Source organism: Macaca mulatta, chromosome 3 (assembly GCF_049350105.2).
Source record: "Macaca mulatta isolate MMU2019108-1 chromosome 3, T2T-MMU8v2.0, whole genome shotgun sequence".
NCBI lineage: Eukaryota > Metazoa > Chordata > Mammalia > Primates > Cercopithecidae > Macaca > Macaca mulatta.
This window is the reverse complement of record NC_133408.1, coordinates 9,950,584-9,969,127: the sequence shown is the minus strand read 5'-3', so window position 1 is coordinate 9,969,127 and position 18,544 is coordinate 9,950,584. Positions and strand designations below refer to the sequence as shown.

Below are 18,544 nucleotides of genomic sequence, written 5' to 3'. Positions count from 1 at the left end.
ATTTTAGCCATTCTGTAGTGGATATGTAATGGTTTGCATTTGCATTCTTCATGGCTAATGATACCACCTTTTCGTATGCTTATTAGCCTTTCATGTATCTTCTTTGTCACAGGTCTTTCCCATCTTTTGCTTGTGTTACTGAGTTGTTTAATGACTGAGTAGTCCTTTGTCATTAAGTTTTTTTGTCACATATAATGTCAGTGTATTTCCCTAGACTGTGGCTTGCCTGTTCCTTTCTTAATATGGTATCTTTTGATGAATAGGAAGTTTTAATATTGATGAAGTTGTGTTTGTCAACTTTTTTTTTTTTGGTTCTTTTTTTATCCTGAGAAATCTTTGCCATCTCCAAGTTTGTGAAGATACTCTTCTATATTTTCTTCTAAAAGATTTTTTCTTTTTTTTAATCTGCCTTTTACAGTTAAGATTCTGTGGTCCATCTTGAATTAATTTTTGAGTGTGGAACAGGGTGAAGGAGTTGAAATTCATTTCTTCCACATGCTTACGTCATAGTTACAGTAGCATTTGATGAAAGCAATTATTTTACCCTATTGATATGTTTTCAATTCTAGGTCCTTTCTATTCACACATGAATTTTAGAATCAGCTTGTAAATTTCTACCAAAAAATCATGCCAGCATTTTGAAATGGACATCTTAACAATATTAAGTCTTCCACTCTATAAAGATGGGTTATCTCTCCATTTATTTAGGGCTTAAAATCTCTCAGCAGTGTTTTATAGTTTTTAATGCAGAAGTCTTACATATTTTGTTCACTTTATTCCTAAGTTTTTAATTTTTTAGATGCTATTTTAAATGACATTTAAAATGTATAATTTCATAATTTTTCATTTTTGGTATATAGAAATGCAACTGATTTTTGTATCCTAAGACCTTGCTAAATTCACCTATTCTAGTACAGATAACCCTTGAACAATACAGGTGTGAACCACACAGGTCCACTTGTATGCAGATTTTTTTCCAACAAATACAATCAGTCCTCTGTATCTGAGGGTTCCACATCTGCAGTCAAATGTGGATCAAAAATACAGTATTCCCTGGATGTGAAACCTGTGTATGATGGCGAACTTTTCACATATGTGGGTTCCACACAGCCTCCTTGTGGAGCTTGAGTATGTGTGAATTTTAGTATATTTAGTGGGGAGGTCCTGGAACCAACCCCCTGCATATACTGAGGGATGAATAATATTTTCGTTGTTGAAATTTGATAGGGCTTTCTACTTAAACAATCTTATGCTCCATGAATGAAGACAGTTTTATTTTTTAAATTGTATATCTTTTTTGCTTTTTTAATATCATGAGTGGGTTTTGAATATTGTCATGTTTTTTCTGCATCTATAGGGATCATCATACGATTTTTCTCCTGTTTTGTGGTAAAATGCATTAATTTTTTGAATGTTAAGCCCCACCCTATGATAAACTACACTTGGCCTTGATATGCTATTCTCTTATATATATTGCTCAGTTCAGTTTGCTAGTCTCTTGGTAAGGAATTTTGTTTCTATGTCATTAATGGATATTTGTCTAAAGTTTTATTAATAATACCATCATTAGGGTTTGATTTTAGGGTTATGCTGAACTTGTGAAACTATTAGGAAATATTTTTTCTTGATTTTTCTGAGAAAATTTGCATATGATTGGTTGACATTATTTCTTTTGTAATGTTTAGTAGAGGTCATTGATGAAACCATCAGAACCTGGGGCATTTTTTGTTAGAAGGTTATTTCATTATAATTTATGTTTTTTGTTAAAAATGTGGTTATCCAAATTTTTTAAGTTGGTTTTGGTAAGTTGTGTCTTTCAAGAAGCTTTTCTTTCTCACCTAAATTGTTGAATTTGTTGACATAAAATTATCAATAATATTTTACTTTTTTTTTTAATATCTAAAGAATCTATAGTGATAGTTTTTTTTTTTTTTTATTGCTAAGTCTCTCTTTTATTCCTGATATTGGCCGTTTGTACTTTCTGTTTTTTCCCCAAGTAGTCTTGCTCAGGGTTGATCAAGTTTATTAATCCTTTCAGACAACCAGCTTTTGACTTTGTTGATTTCTTTTTTTTTTTTTGAGACGGAGTCTCCCTTTCTTTCCCAGTCTGGAGTGCAGTGGCGCGCAATCTCAGATCACTGCAAGTTCTGCCTCCCGGGTTCACACCATTCTCCTGCCTCAGCCTCCCGAGTAGCTAGGACTACAGGCACCTGCCACCACACCTGGCTAATTTTGTGTGTTTTTAGTAGAGATGGGATTTCACTGTGTTAGCCAGGATGGTCTCGATCTCCTGACGTTGTGATCTGCCTGCCTCGGCCTCCCAAAGTGCTGGGATTACAGGTGTGAGCCACCGCACCCGGCCTCTTTTTCTATTCTTGATCTAGTTTCTGGTTTTTTTTTTTGCTCTTCATTATGTCCATTTACTTGGGTTGAATTTACTCCTTGTCTTGCTTCTTAAGTGGAAACTAGATCATTGATTTTTAAGCCTTTTTGCTACTGTAGAATTTAATGGTATGAATTTCCCTCTAAGCACTGCTTTAGCTGCATTCTGCAGCTTTTTGTATGTTTTTGTTGTTGGTTTTTCTTTTTTGTTTTCTTTTTCTTTCTTTTTTTTTTTTTTTTGGAGACGGAGTCTCGCTCTGTTGCCAGGCTGGAGTGCAGTGGTGCAATCTTGGCTCACTTCAACCTCCGCCTCCCAGGTTCAAGCAACTCTTCTGTCTCAGCCTCCCAAGTAGCTGGGACTACACACACCCAGCTAATTTTTGTATTTTTAGTAGAGGCAGAGTTTCACCATATGACCAGGATGGTCTCGATCTCTTAACCTGATGATCCACCCGCCTCGTCCTCCCAAAGTGCTGGGATTACAGGCATGAGCCACCACACCTGGCCGCTTTTTATATGTTTTAAACAGTCATTCTGAAATGTTTCTAACTTGTGATTCCTTCTTTAACCTGTCATTATTTAGAATTTTGTTACATAATTTCAAAATATTTGAGGATTTTCTGGATATCTTACTGATTTCTAGTTTAGTAGCAGTTTGGTCACAGAACGTGATTTCAGTCCTTTAAAACTGAGACTTGTTTTATGGCCTAGCATCTAATGTGTCTTTGTGAATGTTTTACGTGTGCTTGATAAGAATTGTATTTTGTGTTTGTTTGGTGTAGTGGTCTCCAACTATCAATGTAGATGAAATTGTTTTATATTTTTCTTCATATCTTTTATATCTTTGTGTATGTGTATATTCTGTCAGTAATTGAGAGAGGAGTCTTTATTGATAAGTTTGGATTTGTCTTAGACTCCTTTGTAACACTGCTTTATGGTTTTTGAAGCTTTGTTAATAGGTGTATGCATGTTTGATATTGTTATGACTTATTGATAAATTGACCCTTTTATCATCCTGAAATGCCCCTCTTTGTCTCTAGTAATGTTTGTCTTTAAGTTTGCTTTGTCTGATACTACTGTAGTTTTACCAGTATTCTTATTCTTGGTATTTTCATGGTGTGTGTGTGTGTGTGTGTGTGTGTGTGTGTGTGTGTGTAGATAAAAAAGATATAAAGAAAAGTATGCAACATGTGTATACACACACACACACACTTTTACTTTTACTGTAAACCTGTGCATACCTTTATATTTACAGAATTATTTTTGTGTTGTGTGCAATATATGGTCAGGTCGTTTTTTAATCTAGTCTGATAGTAGTTAACCCATTATTCAGAGTTTTGGTTTAATTGCGTTCTGTTTGTCTTTCCTGTTCGTTGTTTCCTGTTCCTTCTTTCCTGCCTTTTGTGGGGAGGCTTGTTGAATACTTTTGGCATTTTATTTTATCTCCCATATTGATTTTTTACTTATTCCTCTATGTGTCATGTTTAGTGTTCCTTTTATAATATGCACCATTAACATTAGTTTACCTTCAAATAATAATATATTGCTTGTTAAACAGTGTGATAACCATATGATTCTATCTACCTCTTGTGCACTTGTTGTATTACTTTTGCATGTTACATCTCACAACACATTATTGGCTGTTTAAATAAAAAATAGATTTAAACACAAAAGAAATTTAAAAGCAGATAAAATAAGGATAATAGATCTTTTATATTTATCCTTATATTTGCTCTTTTCTGGTGTTCTTCATTACTTTTTGCAATTCCTAGCTTCCATCTGGTATTATTTCTTTAGCCTCAAGACCTTCCTTTAACTTTTATTTTATAATGAGTAAGTTATCCTAATGAATTCTGTCAACAGGTGTTGATCTGAAAATATTTGTTTACCTTTATTTTTTGGAAGATTTTTCAGTGAATATAGAATTATAGATTAACTTCTTTCTTTCAGCAAAAGAAAAAGATGTTACGATATTGCTTCCAGGTATATTGACTTTTTTTCTGGATTACACTGTTTCTGTAGAGAAGTCAGTGGTTATTCTTAGCATTATTCCCCTGCATATAATATTTCCCCCTCTTCCCTCTGGCTGATTTTAATGTTTTCTCTTTGTTTGATTTCTACAGTTTGACTATTTACCTACGTATGATTTTCTTTGTATTTATTCTCCTGGGAGTTCACTGAGTTTCTTGGATCTGTGGGTTGACCTCTATTACCAGTTTTTGAAAATCCTCAGACATAGTCTTTCCAAATATTTGTTGTGCTTTCATCTTTCTTCTAGTTCTTCAGTGATATGTATGTTACAGTGCTGAATATTATCCCAGTGGTCTCTGATTTATTCATTCTGTTTTCTGTTTGTGTTTTTGATTTGGATAATTTCTTTTTCTATCTTCTGGTTCACTCATTTTGTTTTTCCTTGTGCTGAGTCCAGTCTGCTGTTGAATCTATTAAATGGATTCTTGTGATGTTATTGTTATTTTTGAGACAGGTTCTCACTCTGTCGCCCAGGCTAAAGTGCAACGGTGTGACCATGGCTCATTGCAGCCTTGACTTCCTTGGCTCAAGGAGTTCCTCTGCCTCAGCCTCCCAGGTAGCTCAGACTACAGGAGTGGTACAGGCACCATACCCAGCTATTAAAATTTTTTGTAGGGATGGGGTCTGGCTATGTTGCCTAGGCTGGTCTTGAACTCCTGGACTCAAGGAGTCCTCCCACCTCAACCTGGGTATGGAGACATGAGCCCAGCCTATATTTTTTAATTCTGGCATTTCTATTTTGTTTTAAATATAGTTTTTCTCTTCTGAAATTCTACATCTGTTCATATGTTGTCCACCTTTTGAACTAAATTGTTTAATTATCATAATTTATTAGAAGTAATTTATCGTAATTATTTTAAAGTTCCAGTCTGCTACTCTCAACATCTGTACCATTTATTTATGTGTATCTTCTATTGGGTTTTTTTCCTTTCATGTGATTGTGGACGTCATTTTTTAAAAATGTCTGTAATTTTAAAATGTGTGACAAACTTTCATTGCCTAAGAACAGTTAAAGATGAATCATATTTTCCCTCAGAAAGGCCTCTTACTCTGTCAGGTCCCTCATGTGGGGCTGATTTGATTTCTTTTGTAGCTTAGCTGACTCTAGGCTTTGCTTGTTTGACTTAGATTCTATTCCCCATTGTCTTCAGATGTTTTGAGCTGGGATCACGACATTTGCTTCAGCAGTGTTTGTGTCCGTAGAACCAGGGAAAATCTAGTGGTCTCTATACATTACTGCCCAGCCAGCAGCCCCACTCCTAACCCTCCGTGCCTGGGAGATCGCCTTCCTCCTGCTGTACTGCCCCATCCTTCTGTCTGTCCACACCTGACCGTCAGAAGTTGGTTCAGACTTGGGCTGGAGTCTTCTCGCTCACCTGTGGCGTGCTTCTCTTTCTCCCACTGCAGATCTCTTCCAGGAGAGACTTTTCATTTTGTAGAATTTAGGGGATTTTTGTTCCAACTTTGGATCCTCAGGCAGCTCTCTGATGGGTCTTTAAAAGTCAGTGATTTTATGACTTATTAGAGAAGGAACAATCATCTCACACATTTCTGCATTGTAACTAGAAGTCAAAGTCTGGTTATGCTGTTCTTAATAAATTCCATATTTATAGAGGTTTTAAGGGTTATACTGTTATCTATCAAAAAATGGTTTTTCAGGGAATCTGAACACACGTTAATTTATTATTACATAGATTTTCTAAAGGGAAGCATACATAATTTTCTCTTTTTCTACTCTGAGCAGGTAGGGTTAGGCCAGTGCCTTTTTATGTAGAACATCCTTGGTGTGATTGCCATAGCTTTCTTGGGCTGCTGTTGGTGAAGGAAGTGTAGCAGGTGCCAAGGGTGCACAGTTAGGCAGGAAAGAGGCTACCAGCCAGGGTGGGCAGGGGCACGCGTGCTCTCTGTAAAAAACAAGAGAGAAAATGCTTTCAGCCTTGTGGTCCTCTGTTGCGTGTTTCTTGGTTTTGGTTGCTTGTTTTTACAACCTTTGAAAACAGAAAAAACGTTTGTAGCTGGTGCTGTAGAAAACCAGGCTCTGGATCAGGCCACAGTTTACTGACCCCTGGGCTATTTATAGCCATTTTTGGTCTCAGAATTATGTTGAACTGTAACTGCCATGCATTTGGGATACTAATGTGTGAAAAGGCAGAGGATTTAATTATGAAGTGTCCTTTTTAATAAAGGCCTCAACATAATTTAAACATATTTGAAGTTAAATTATGTGAGTGTTTACGTATTCCACCAAATTTAGAGAAAGCCTTTCATCTTCTCTCTTACAGGAGTACAAACCACCAGGAACCCGTAAACTTCATAACATTCTTGGAGTGGAAACAGGAGGACCTGGTGGGCGACGTGCTGGGGAGTCAGGTCATACGGTCGCTGACTACTTGAAGTTCAAAGACCTCATTTTAAGGATGCTTGATTATGACCCCAAAACTCGAATTCAACCTTATTATGCTCTGCAGCACAGTTTCTTCAAGAAAACAGCTGATGAAGGTACAAATACAAGTAATAGTGTGTCTACAAGCCCCGCCATGGAGCAGTCTCAGTCTTCGGGCACCACCTCCAGTACATCATCAAGCTCAGGTCTGTGTTGCTGCGGTTAGGTTAGGCTTGGGAATGTTTTGTGGGATTAAAGTGTTGATTAAATTTGTTAATTTAATGGGGAGCATTTACTTTACTTAAATCTGTTCTTTATAGTTAGCAATAAATTCATCTCCCCAAAGCTCCAATATTTAGTTACGCATGTAATAAATTCTGTTTGGCAGTTGGAAATCTATTTACTAACCAGCAGTTTAAACTACTTCTTAAATGGAATTTTTGTCCACATTGCTTGAGTTTTCCCACAAGGGGAAACCAGACTTCATTGTGTTTTAGTTCAGTGGTGGACGAGAGAGAACCTGGTTTTAGTCAGAGAGTATGAAGACTTTGTGATATACTTTCAAGTTAATATTAGAGATTTTGTGGTGTGTGTGTGAATACTTCCAATTTTAATGGTATAGTTTCAGAGTATAAATTTGAACAAATTGAATTTTAAACTCACAGTTGTATTGTTTTGTGTTGTGATATTTCAGGTGGCTCATCGGGGACAAGCAACAGTGGGAGAGCCCGGTCGGATCCGACGCACCAGCATCGGCACAGTGGCGGGCACTTCACAGCTGCCGTGCAGGCCATGGACTGCGAGACACACAGTCCCCAGGTGAGCTCGCACATGGTTCATTTGCTTGTGTCACCTGCCGTGCTCAGGTAGAGCAGCACTGGATGCCAGGTGCCTTTAGAATGACCGTATCATTTACCCTAGAAGTTCATGATGTTCTGCTGTCTAAGAAAATACAGTATTTATCATAGAGAAGCACATTCTTGCAGTTGTCCTCCTCCTTGTCTAGAAGTGGCTAACACTTACTGGGGGCATAGCAGTTGTTTTGAACGGTTTTTTCCCTGTGTTTATCTCATTTACCAAAGCAGCATTTTGAGCCTCATGCTTTTTTGATGCCCATTTTACAGTGGAAACTGAGACTTCATGGGCTGAGTAAATTTCCCTGGGTCATGATCTTAATGACTCGACTCTGCTTCCTCCCATGATTTTTTAGCTCTTGTAGTCCTGGATTATGAATCAGTTTCTGGTTTGATTTTAACCTTTTTTTTGTTGTTGTTTTATTTGTTTTCTGTTTTTAAACCTGTTGAAGAAGAGGATCTAATTAAGTACTTTTTCAAAATTGGAGTGAAGCAGATGGTGATGGTGAAAATATTTAAATCATCTGATAAAGTTGTAAGTTGGTTCATACAGAATTTTGCATGGTGGTGTTTGAAGGTGAGAGGCCAGTGTAGTATTTGATGGATGAGTAAACTGCTGTTGATGAAGAGCGCTCTCCATTCTTGTGACTAGGGCAGCTGAATGGTGCTGGAGAAAATCCCACATGCAGCTGTTTGTCAGCACTGTTAATACTCACCAACCACTGCTGGGCAGTCTTACGTGTTTCCCGAGTTGTCCCATCCTCTGCTGTTCTCTTTAATAATAGTTTCAAACTTTCTACTCTTAGAAACCTTTGCCCTCCCCTTCTCTGTTCTCATCCAGTCTTTGCATTGTAAGGAAAAGAGTCTTCAGACAGGAACTCTTTCCGCTTTGTAGCATTGAATACATGATCCTGCCTATGTGTGCACTGTCCACTTCTCTACCCCTTTTTTGTTAGAAGCAATGTATTTTCTTTTTGCCTAAGGCCAAGCCTACTCATTGCCCCGATCCCCTCCCTCCTGCCGTCATGGGGACTTTGCCCTTTGGTCTCCCTCGGCACTGGTGTCTTCATTCTCTCTTCTTGTGGCTTTTTCTGTTGATCAGCATTTCCTCATCCTCGGGCCTCTCCCATCTTAAGCAGCACCTTTGCGTGTCCCCCTTTCTTTCCCTGTACTACTGCTGCCTGTAGTCTTTGTCTCTTTACTCTGAAGACCTCCTTGCTTGTTCCACTTAGGTCCTGCCCTCCAGCTCTCCTGCCGGTGTCAGCGGTGACCTTCACTGATGTGATGGGTCCAGTGGACACCCTAATGCTATCTTTCTGCATTCTACAACTTCATTTGGAAGTGTTGACTTTTACCCACTCTTTGAAACACTCACTGCTGGTTTCCTTGGGAGGATGATTCTCTGTCCCCCCATTTCTCTGCCCCTTCCTTCACTGTCTCTTTGTTTTTTTTTCTTCTACCCATCCCTGAAACCTGAGTGTTCCTCGAGGCGTGACACGTGTCCCTGCCCTACTCCCCTTAATGTTTCCTCGATGATTTCACCCACTCGTGCCGGGGCCTGCAGTCACCATCTTCATGCCAGTTGCTCTTAAGTCTTGACTTCTGACTTAGACTTCACTTCTGAACCCCTAGGGCCTTTCTAATTGTTTACTATGAATGTTACCTTGAAAGTCTCAACAATATGTGCACACACAGCACATAAACTGGTGTCATCATTTCACTTCCTTCCCAACTCTTCTACTTTTGCCATTCTTTGTAAAAATGGCCCTAAATTTACCCATTTGCTCAAGTCATAAATCTGGGGGCACTTCTCTCTCCGTCTTTCCCCACACTGAGTCAGACAGTAAATTATCTGGATTCACCACATCTTAATACGTTTTTATTCTCCACCTTTCACTTTGCCTGGTTGTTATGACCTGTCTTACTAGAAAGAGTTTTGGAGTGTCTAAAACGGTTGTGGAGTGTCTTAATTCCATTCACCTGTCAGTCAGCACCATTCTCTTCCCTGCAGCCAAGTGAGCTTTCTCTAAAGCGGTCTGTTCTTGCTATTTTCCCTACTCTTTTTTTTTTTTTTTTTTCTGAGGTGGAGTCTCACTCTATCTCCCAGGCTGGAGTGCAACGGCATGATCTCTGCTTATTGCAACCTCCGCCTCCTTGGTTCAAGCAAGTCTCCTACGTCAGCCTCCTGAGTAGCTGGGATGACAGACACATGTCACCATGCCGGCTAATTTTTCTATTTTTAGTAGAGACGGGGTTTTGCCATGTTGGCCAGACTGGTCGTGAACTCCCGACCTCAGGTGATCTGATCTGCCCATCTCGGCCTCCCAAAGTGCAGGGATTACAGGCGTGAGCCACCACACCCGGCCTATTTTCCCTACTTTAAACCAGTTTTGACTTGCCCTTCTACCTGAAATGAAATGTAGACTTCTTACCAAGGCACTGGTGCTTTGTGGGTTCTGGTCCCCACCGAGGCCATTCTTTCTCCTCTTCACTCACCCTAGTCACACTGATTTATTTTTCACTTTGTGTAATATGCCACATTCTCTCTCTCTTTTCTCACATTTCCTGTGCTCTCAGCCTGGAATACTCCTTTCCTCCTCCTTTTGCTTTGGTAACTACTATTTATGCTTCAGGTCTTAAGTATCACTACTCCCATGGGCTCTCTCTAAATCTTTAGACTATCCGCCTGTCTCGTCTTCTTCCCTTTCTTTCTTCCAGATCTATTCCATACTGCAAACACATACAAGAGTAGCACAAGACACCGCGTTCCTCCCACCTGGATTTCACAGAGGTCAAGATTTTGCTTCAAATCCTTTTTTATTACTTAATTTTTGAGTGGTTGCTATAGTCACATGGTTTTAAAAATAAGTAAATATGAAAGGGAATTCAGTGAAAGGTTTTCCTTCCTTCCATGCCTTCTAGCTCCTCAATTTCTAAACTAGTGTTACTAGTTTATTAGTTTTTTGTACACTTTTGGAGATATTTTATACATATTCAAGCTAATACAAATACATACTCTTCATCCACCCTTTGTACACAAATAGTACCATACCAGGCAAACTGTTTCAAAACAACTTGGTTTTTCTAGTCTTGATATATATTTTGGAGCACTCTCTGTATCAATACATAGAGAGCTTTTTCATTCTTTTATTTATTTGCACAGTATCCTGTTAGATATTCCATAAGTCTTTTCACCATTCCCCTATTGTTTGTTTATTCATGTATTTATTTATTTTTAGAGCTAGGGTCTTGCTCTGTCACCCAGGCTGGAGTGCAGTGGCGCAATCACGGCTCACTGCAGCCTTGAGCACCTAGGCTCCAGTGATCCTCCCACCCCAGCCTCCTGAGTAAATGGGCCTACAGTTGTGTCCCAGCACACCCTGCAGTGAGGTCTCACTGTGTTTCCCAGGCTGGTCTTGAACTCCTGGGCTGAACTGATCCTCCCACCTCAGCCTTCCAAAGTGCTGGGATTATAGGCGTGTGCCGCTTTGGCCACCAGTCCCCTATTTATTAATGGGTGTTTAGTTCATTTCCAACCTTTTTTACTATTTACAAATGGTACTTTAATAAATAATGCTGTACAGTAGTGTCCCTTCTTATCCACGGTTTCAGTTATTCAGTCAATCATGATCCAGAAATATTAAGTGGAAAATTTCAGAAATAATTCATAAGTTTTAAATTCTGTTACGAGTAGCACGATGAAATCTCATGCTGTCCCACCCTAGGTGTGACTCATCCCTTTGTCCAGCGTGTCCACACAGTAGATAAGTTACTTTGTAGCCATCCAGATTATCAGATCAAAAAACATAGTATATAGAGGGTTTGGTCCTCTGCAGTTTCAGGCATCCAGTGGGGATCGTGGACTGTATCTCTTGCGGATAAGGAGGCACCACTGTATGTGTCTCATTCACACATACACATTTTATCTGTGATACAAATTCCTGCAAGCAGAATGACTGTTTCAAAGGGTAACGTGATTTATAATTTTGATAACTATTGCTAGATTGCCCCCCATGTGATTTTCTAATCCAGTAACTTGATTAACTTCATATATAAACAATTAGTATTTTCTTTTCTGAGAACTCACTGCCAACTTTTCTACTGATTGTTTTCAGTAGTATCTCTTAAAAGTTTGGTTCTCAGACCACCTTCGTTGAATAAACACTTAATTTGTGCCAGCCACTGGTGATAGAGACTGAGCCTTTTGCCTTCCTAGAGCTTACAGTGACACAAGTAAATAAAATGAACATGAATAAAAGTGGCAAGTAGCGTTAGCTCTTAAAAAGAAAATAAGGATGATTTGGTAGAGAATGACTATTTGTTGGATAGGATGTATTAGAGTAGGCCAAACTCTGATATGACAGATAGACCCCCAAAATATGGTAGCTTAAGGAGTACCAAGTTTCCTTCATTTTTGTCTAACAGTCCAGAATAGGTGTTCAGATTAGTGGCTAGGCTGTCTTCCAGGTCCTGTTTCCTACCATCTTGTGGTTCCACCATGCCCTAGGGCCTGATTGTCTACTGTGTCCAGAAGGCAGAAGGACTTGGAAGGTACTGTTTTGTGTGCCAGGCTAGCAGTGACATACAAAGTTTCATTCACATTCCATTGACAGCTTAGACATATGGCCATCAGTGAGTACAAGGGAGGTTGGGAAGTGTTGTGTAGCCATGTGCTCAGGAACGAGAAGAATACTGTGCACAACCTGTAGCTTCTACCACAGTGGTTGAGGCAGTATCAGTCAGAGTGGTCAGGGAAGGCTCTGGAACTGAAGTGATGAAAAGGAGACATCCAAGCAATAAGAACATCCAAGAAATAAGAACATTTCTAGGCAGAGGGGAGCAGCGTGTTATTAGTACACTGAGGCATTTGAGAGATAGTGACCCAGGGGAGGAATGGAAGGCAAGCCTTCTTTGGTTGGAACCCAGGTAGCCAGGGATAGGATGGGTGGAAAAAGAGGTTGGAGAAGTGGGCATTGGCCAGGTGATGCAGACCGTTGTATCCATTTGGGATTGTTTTGTTTTTCTAAGTGCAGTGAGAAGTCATTAAAGGATTTTAAATAAGTGATTGGATTTGTGTTACGAAAAGATTGTTCCTGCTACCCTTTGGAGAAGGGCAAGGATGGAAGCAAGGAGTTCATTTAGGGGGCTGTTGTGTTAGCCTAGGCAAGAGGAGATGGTGGGGATGAAGAGAAGAGGCCAAATTTGGCATCTGTTTCATAGGTGGCCGCGTAAGTTCTTGCTCATGGGTTGGACAGAGGCATCGTTAAGCAGCTGGGTGTAGATAGTAGTCCTTTATTGAAAGAAGAAAGATGGAGAGAGGAAGGACATGAGGGATAAGTAAAGACTTCCTTTTGGACCTGCCTAGAATACTATCTGGCCTTTTTCGGGGAATATTTGCAGACCCCTAGCATAAACAGTGCTCCCAAGGTAAGACAGTGGCTAGTGAAATAGATGAACCTATTTAAGGATATAACTTTCTACAAATTGCAGCTTTCATGATGAAATTTTTTTGCCCTTGAATGTATTTGGGATGTTGTGTTATAAAACTGTCTAACACATTAAAAGTTTCAAAAACACTTAACCCGTGATTAATGTAATGCTAGTTTATGTCATCGCTTTTGATGGAAGATTAAAGCTTGGAAACAGTCCTCTGAAAAATCCTTTAAAACATCTGTTCTTTCAGGTGCGTCAGCAATTTCCTGCTCCTCTTGGTTGGTCAGGCACTGAAGCTCCTACACAGGTCACTGTTGAAACTCATCCTGTTCAAGAAACAACCTTTCATGTAGCCCCTCAACAGAATGCATTGCATCATCACCATGGTAACAGTTCCCATCACCATCACCACCACCACCACCATCACCACCACCATGGACAACAAGCCTTGGGTAACCGGACCAGGCCAAGGGTCTACAATTCTCCAACGAATAGCTCCTCTACCCAAGATTCTATGGAGGTTGGCCACAGTCACCACTCCATGACATCCCTGTCTTCCTCAACGACTTCTTCCTCGACATCTTCCTCCTCTACTGGTAATCAAGGCAATCAGGCCTACCAGAATCGCCCAGTGGCTGCTAATACCTTGGACTTTGGACAGAATGGAGCTATGGACGTTAATTTGACCGTCTACTCCAATCCCCGCCAAGAGACTGGCATAGCTGGACATCCAACTTACCAATTTTCTGCTAATACAGGTCCTGCACATTACATGACTGAAGGACATCTGACAATGAGGCAAGGGGCTGATAGAGAAGAGTCCCCCATGACAGGAGTTTGTGTGCAACAGAGTCCTGTAGCTAGCTCGTGACTACATTGAAACTTGAGTTTGTTTCTTGTGTGTTTTTATAGAAGTGGTGTTTTTTTTCCAAAAACAAAGTGCAAAGCTGCTTGAATCAGAAGGAGATTAACACACTGAACCGCTACAAGAGGGCAAAGCTGACTTTTTTTTTTTTTAACTTGAAAAGATTGCAAAGGGACATTGAAGTGTTTAAAAGAGCCATGTCCAAACCCATCTTCATGGATAGCTCAGAGGTATCCTCTTTTTGCTCCCCCATTTTAACTTGCCACATCCCAGTCATAGTGGGTTTTTTTTGTCTTTCTATTCAGCAAAAATATTCAGATGTTGGTCTTGGTCATCTGCCAACTAATTTTAAAATAAAAGGCACTGCACATAATTTGCATAAAGGGCCCATGAGGGTGTTTTTTTTTCTTTTTGTCCCCCCCACTATTTTTTTGTTCTGTTTTGTTTTGGGTGGGAGGGTGGGAAATTTGGGTTTTTAAGTCCTCTAAACACACTTGGGCACGGAAATGCAGTACTGTAAGGAAGAGGGACCTCCAGCTTCCACAAACACCATCTTCAGCTGTATGAAAGGGACGGTTGTGTTGAAGTTTGTCAGGCACAGTAAGCATGCTGAGTGGCGGGGATCAGAACTCTCCTATCTGAACCTACTGAGGATCAAAGCAGCAATTACATGGGATCCTGTGGCTCTCCTGTTGTAGAGGCCACAGGAAGATAGGATGGAACGTGACTGGTCTCCTAACCAAGGTGCACTGAGAAGCAATCAACGGGTCAGTCGTGGCCAGTCCTGGGGAGGTCTGAGTGGTGGTCTTTGGGATAACCTTTGGCCTTATGGATTTGGACTCGAAATTAGAAGAGCCTACCATTTCAGATGCAATCACTTTTGGACATGCTTTTGCAGACAGTCCTTAATGCTGAAAACACAGAGAATGGGTAATTCAAGAGGCCTTTCTTTTAAAATAGACTTTTGTGACCCACTAATTGTAAGGTATTGCAAGGTCACTTTGCGTGTGTCATAAAGTTGACTTCCTTATTGGTTGAAGGTCACAGAAGTAGTGGTTTGCTTTGATGGAAATAGCTACAGCTGTGTCCCTTCCTGCTTTTTACTTTTTCTTTTGCTTTTTCTCGGCACGTGGTATCTCCACCATTTCTTCTGCACAAAGATGTCTTCTGTTCATCCTGAACATTTTTAAAAAATGCAGAATTTTATGTGACTGCTTTTTTGCCTCACAATTATGCTGTGAATTTTACAAAAATTTATTTTCTTTTTTGATAATTTATTGTACCAAAGCTGTTTTTATAGCACATAGATGTCTGTAACCAATAATGTAGCAGTTCTGCACTTTGACACAAGGTGTAACTAGACCATTTTTAAATGTCAGTTGAAAATTATGGCTGTACTATTGCTTAAACAAAACTGGAACTGTTGTTGAATCCATAGCCAATACATTTACAGCAATCTGTGTACTGAACATAATAGATTGACATCTAATTCAAGATTACAACATCTGTTACATTCTAAGTGTGTTCAGGCTTCTGAAGGTAAAGGGACACTGGATCCAGAAGCTATGGAACCAGCAGTTGATTCTTGTATTCCTGATTAACCTACTTGTAAACTTGAAAGCAAGACCTTGATTGCACCAACAGGTCCAGAGTATGAGCGCAAGTAAAGCAGAACTCTCATGCGTGACCTGAGCAGACAGGCTGGTATTATTAACAGGTGCCTCGTGTTGGGATTACGCTGCCTTAATGTAACACAGTCTGGCAGTTGCTAAATTTGTGTTCCCATTTTAAATTGACCAATTTTGGGGTGTGACACTTTTGAGCGGTTGAATTGGGAGAATGAAGTAATTTACCTGTCCAGGATCAAAAGAAGCCTAGAAAAGAAGCAGTAATCTACCTCTGCCGCTAACCTGTTTAAGACGACTCAGCAGAACACCGCCTTTCATTCTATTGGGCAATTCCATGTGGCTGACTAGGTCAATTTTTTTTCTGAACAAAAGCAGGTTTTTATATGTAAACAGTGACAAAAGAAAGGCTAAACACTATGTAAATGTGAATGGAAACTTGGAAATATTCATTTTTATAAACTACAGAAATTTTTTGTTGTTTATCAGGAAATCCATATTTATTTTGTAATTAACTGTCAAGCCTGTGGATGATTTTTTTGAACTTGGTAGTTCTTAAAGGTTTACAGTGAATAAAAGGATATCATCTTGAGTATAGCAATATCAAAAGGAATTCAGTAGTTACTGCTGTTTAGGAATATAAGGTTAAGATATCATATGGGTCAGGTCATTTTTTTTCTGTGCTGGTTGCCACATCTTAGCAAGCACCAAAAAACTAAAGCAGTTTTTAAACCGATATTTACATAAAGAAAATCATAAAATCCAATGCTTCTGCATACTGTGTTATGTTACAGTCCAGTTTTGTGTGCTTTACTACACAGTTTGGTTACAGGACTTCTGTGCATTGTAAACATAAACAGCATGGAAAAGGTGAAATACCTGTGTTCAGATTGTAAGATCTAGTCCGGACTTGCTGTGTATATTGTAACGTTAAATGAAAAAAGAACCCCCCTTTGTATTATAGTCATGCGGTCTTATGTATGATAAACAGTTGAATAATTTGTCCTCAGACTCTTTACTATGCTTTTTTAAAATTAATTTAAGAAAAATGTAAACATAGTAAAAATCTTCCTATGCAATTAACCTGGTCCAGGTCTGGTAGGTATACTATCAAAGTTGAGTTAAATGTGTAAAAAGGAAACTATTTGAGATACATCGACATAGGCATCAGCAATCTCTGAAAGTAAAAATTGGAGGTTTAACAGATCATTTTGATTTTTCACATTGATTTTTTTATTTGAATGCTTACATAATATTTTTGTGGTTCAAAATGCTAGTGTTTTAGTTGGTAGCATTTAGAATGGATGGTGAAGGTCTGGTGGTTTTCTCTGATACGCTTTGACGTGCTTGGATGAAAGAGGGAATACGAATACTCATTCTTCCTTCCCCAAATCTTCATATGGGGACATATCAGAATTCTAGAATTCTTGCCACTGTGATTCAGTTGGTAACCTAAAGTCTTCTCTTCTTACAAATTAACCTGTTTCAGTATATATTAAGGTGGCTTTCAAAAGGTAAGATACTTACTTAAAAGTTAAGTGTGAGTCTGTAAAATTAAGGTTGGTTGCGTAAAGTTGAAGTTAACCACATGTAAGAAAGGAAAACTTACATTAGTTTTATTTCTTAGGGTGTGAGAATTTTACCTCGGTAAAGGGCACATTTTATGATATTGGGCTGAAAAAAAAAAAACACGACTTATTTTTATTTAAAACTACATGTAGAAAATCATGAAAGATTCAGTAATTGTGTTAGGCCCACAAGTGACCATTGAGCTTGCCCCTGTACTGCTTCCCAGCTTTTGTGGTGGTGAACTTAACTGTTCTGTTCTTCCAGCAGGGAGATACATAATCAAAATACACGTGAAGATGAGATAGCAGGCACTCAGTTCTAGGCCAGTTTCTCAGTTTCCTTTGGGCCTGCCTTTATTTTGATAGCCCTCAGAATACAAGTTCAGACGTGGTCCGGCGCATTCCAGGTGGTATCTCCATAGACACAAGTTCAAGACTCATTTTTATGTTCCTTTTTATAGTGGTAGACTGTATGTAATCAACCGGATGGTTCATTCCAAATACGTGACTTGGTCTTAGTGCCATATATGAAGGAAGTTTGAAAATGTAATGGGGACAAAAGCTGTGTGTGACTTCGGTATACCCAGACTTTATTCAGATTTCTTAAAAATCTGCTAGGGATGTCTGTTGACCAGACGTTGGAAAACCTTTGGTGTCAGGGACAGTAGAGCAGAAGTTCTGATTTTCTAACCCTGGCTCCTTATCTAGGCCTGTTTCCTTGGATGAAAACATACATCATCAAGTAATTTGTGGTACAAAGAACAAGAGAAGAAACCCTAAGAAGACAGCTTATTTGTTATCCTCCCTTTTTATGACTAACCTTAATCCCAGTGAATCCACTGAGAACCAGCCTGTGGATGCCTGCTGGGCTTTCACACTGGGCCAGGAATGTTTGACGTATATCTGTGTTGAAAGCACTGGATGCTTGTTTGGTGGAAGACGTGTGCACTGAGGTAAGTGGCTCATCGCTTGCTGTGTTTGGCTCGCTCTCCAGCATTATACATAGCCAAGGTCCCAGATTTTGACTGCTCTCAGTGGGTGTTCTTGCATCAGAACTTTTAAAAAATAACACTACCTTAACACTGAGACTGTCAGGTGTTTGTCAGTATTTACTTCTAATTTCCTACTTTAAACCTTAAGAGACAAGGTATTTCTCCAACTGGACACTGATTTGAAAGACAATAACTAGAATGCTACAGGTCTCTCTTCCAGTATGCGGCTGCTTTACCTGAAAACTTTTCCCCATAATTTCTCATCTTTAGGGTATGTCCCTATTATTAAAAAAACAAAACAAAACAAATGTGGAATTAATGTGGGTAAATTTCCATTTCAGTTGAATTTCCTGCCATCCGCAGCAAAACCTGTGAATGCTTCTTCAAAGCATTGAGGAGGCAGAGACAAGC

At 39.3% G+C, this 18,544-nt stretch overlaps 1 protein-coding gene across 12 annotated transcripts in view; it reads left to right on the top strand.

Annotated features, from left to right (window-relative positions):
* DYRK1A (dual specificity tyrosine phosphorylation regulated kinase 1A) overlaps positions 1 to 16,582 on the top strand; it is a 153,302-nt gene extending 136,720 nt beyond the window's left edge. For 11 of the 12 annotated variants that reach the window (XM_028844780.2, XM_077994553.1, XM_077994549.1 and 8 more), the window contains 3 exons: positions 6,696 to 7,002; positions 7,491 to 7,615; positions 13,334 to 16,582. In XM_028844780.2, coding sequence (XP_028700613.1) covers positions 6,696 to 7,002; positions 7,491 to 7,615; positions 13,334 to 13,954 — 1,053 coding nt within the window. In that variant the 3' untranslated portion in view covers positions 13,955 to 16,582. The remainder of the gene's footprint in view (positions 1 to 6,695; positions 7,003 to 7,490; positions 7,616 to 13,333) is intronic. The other variant, NM_001258143.2, reaches the window with a different exon arrangement.
* The last annotated feature ends 1,962 nt before the right edge of the window (positions 16,583 to 18,544 follow it).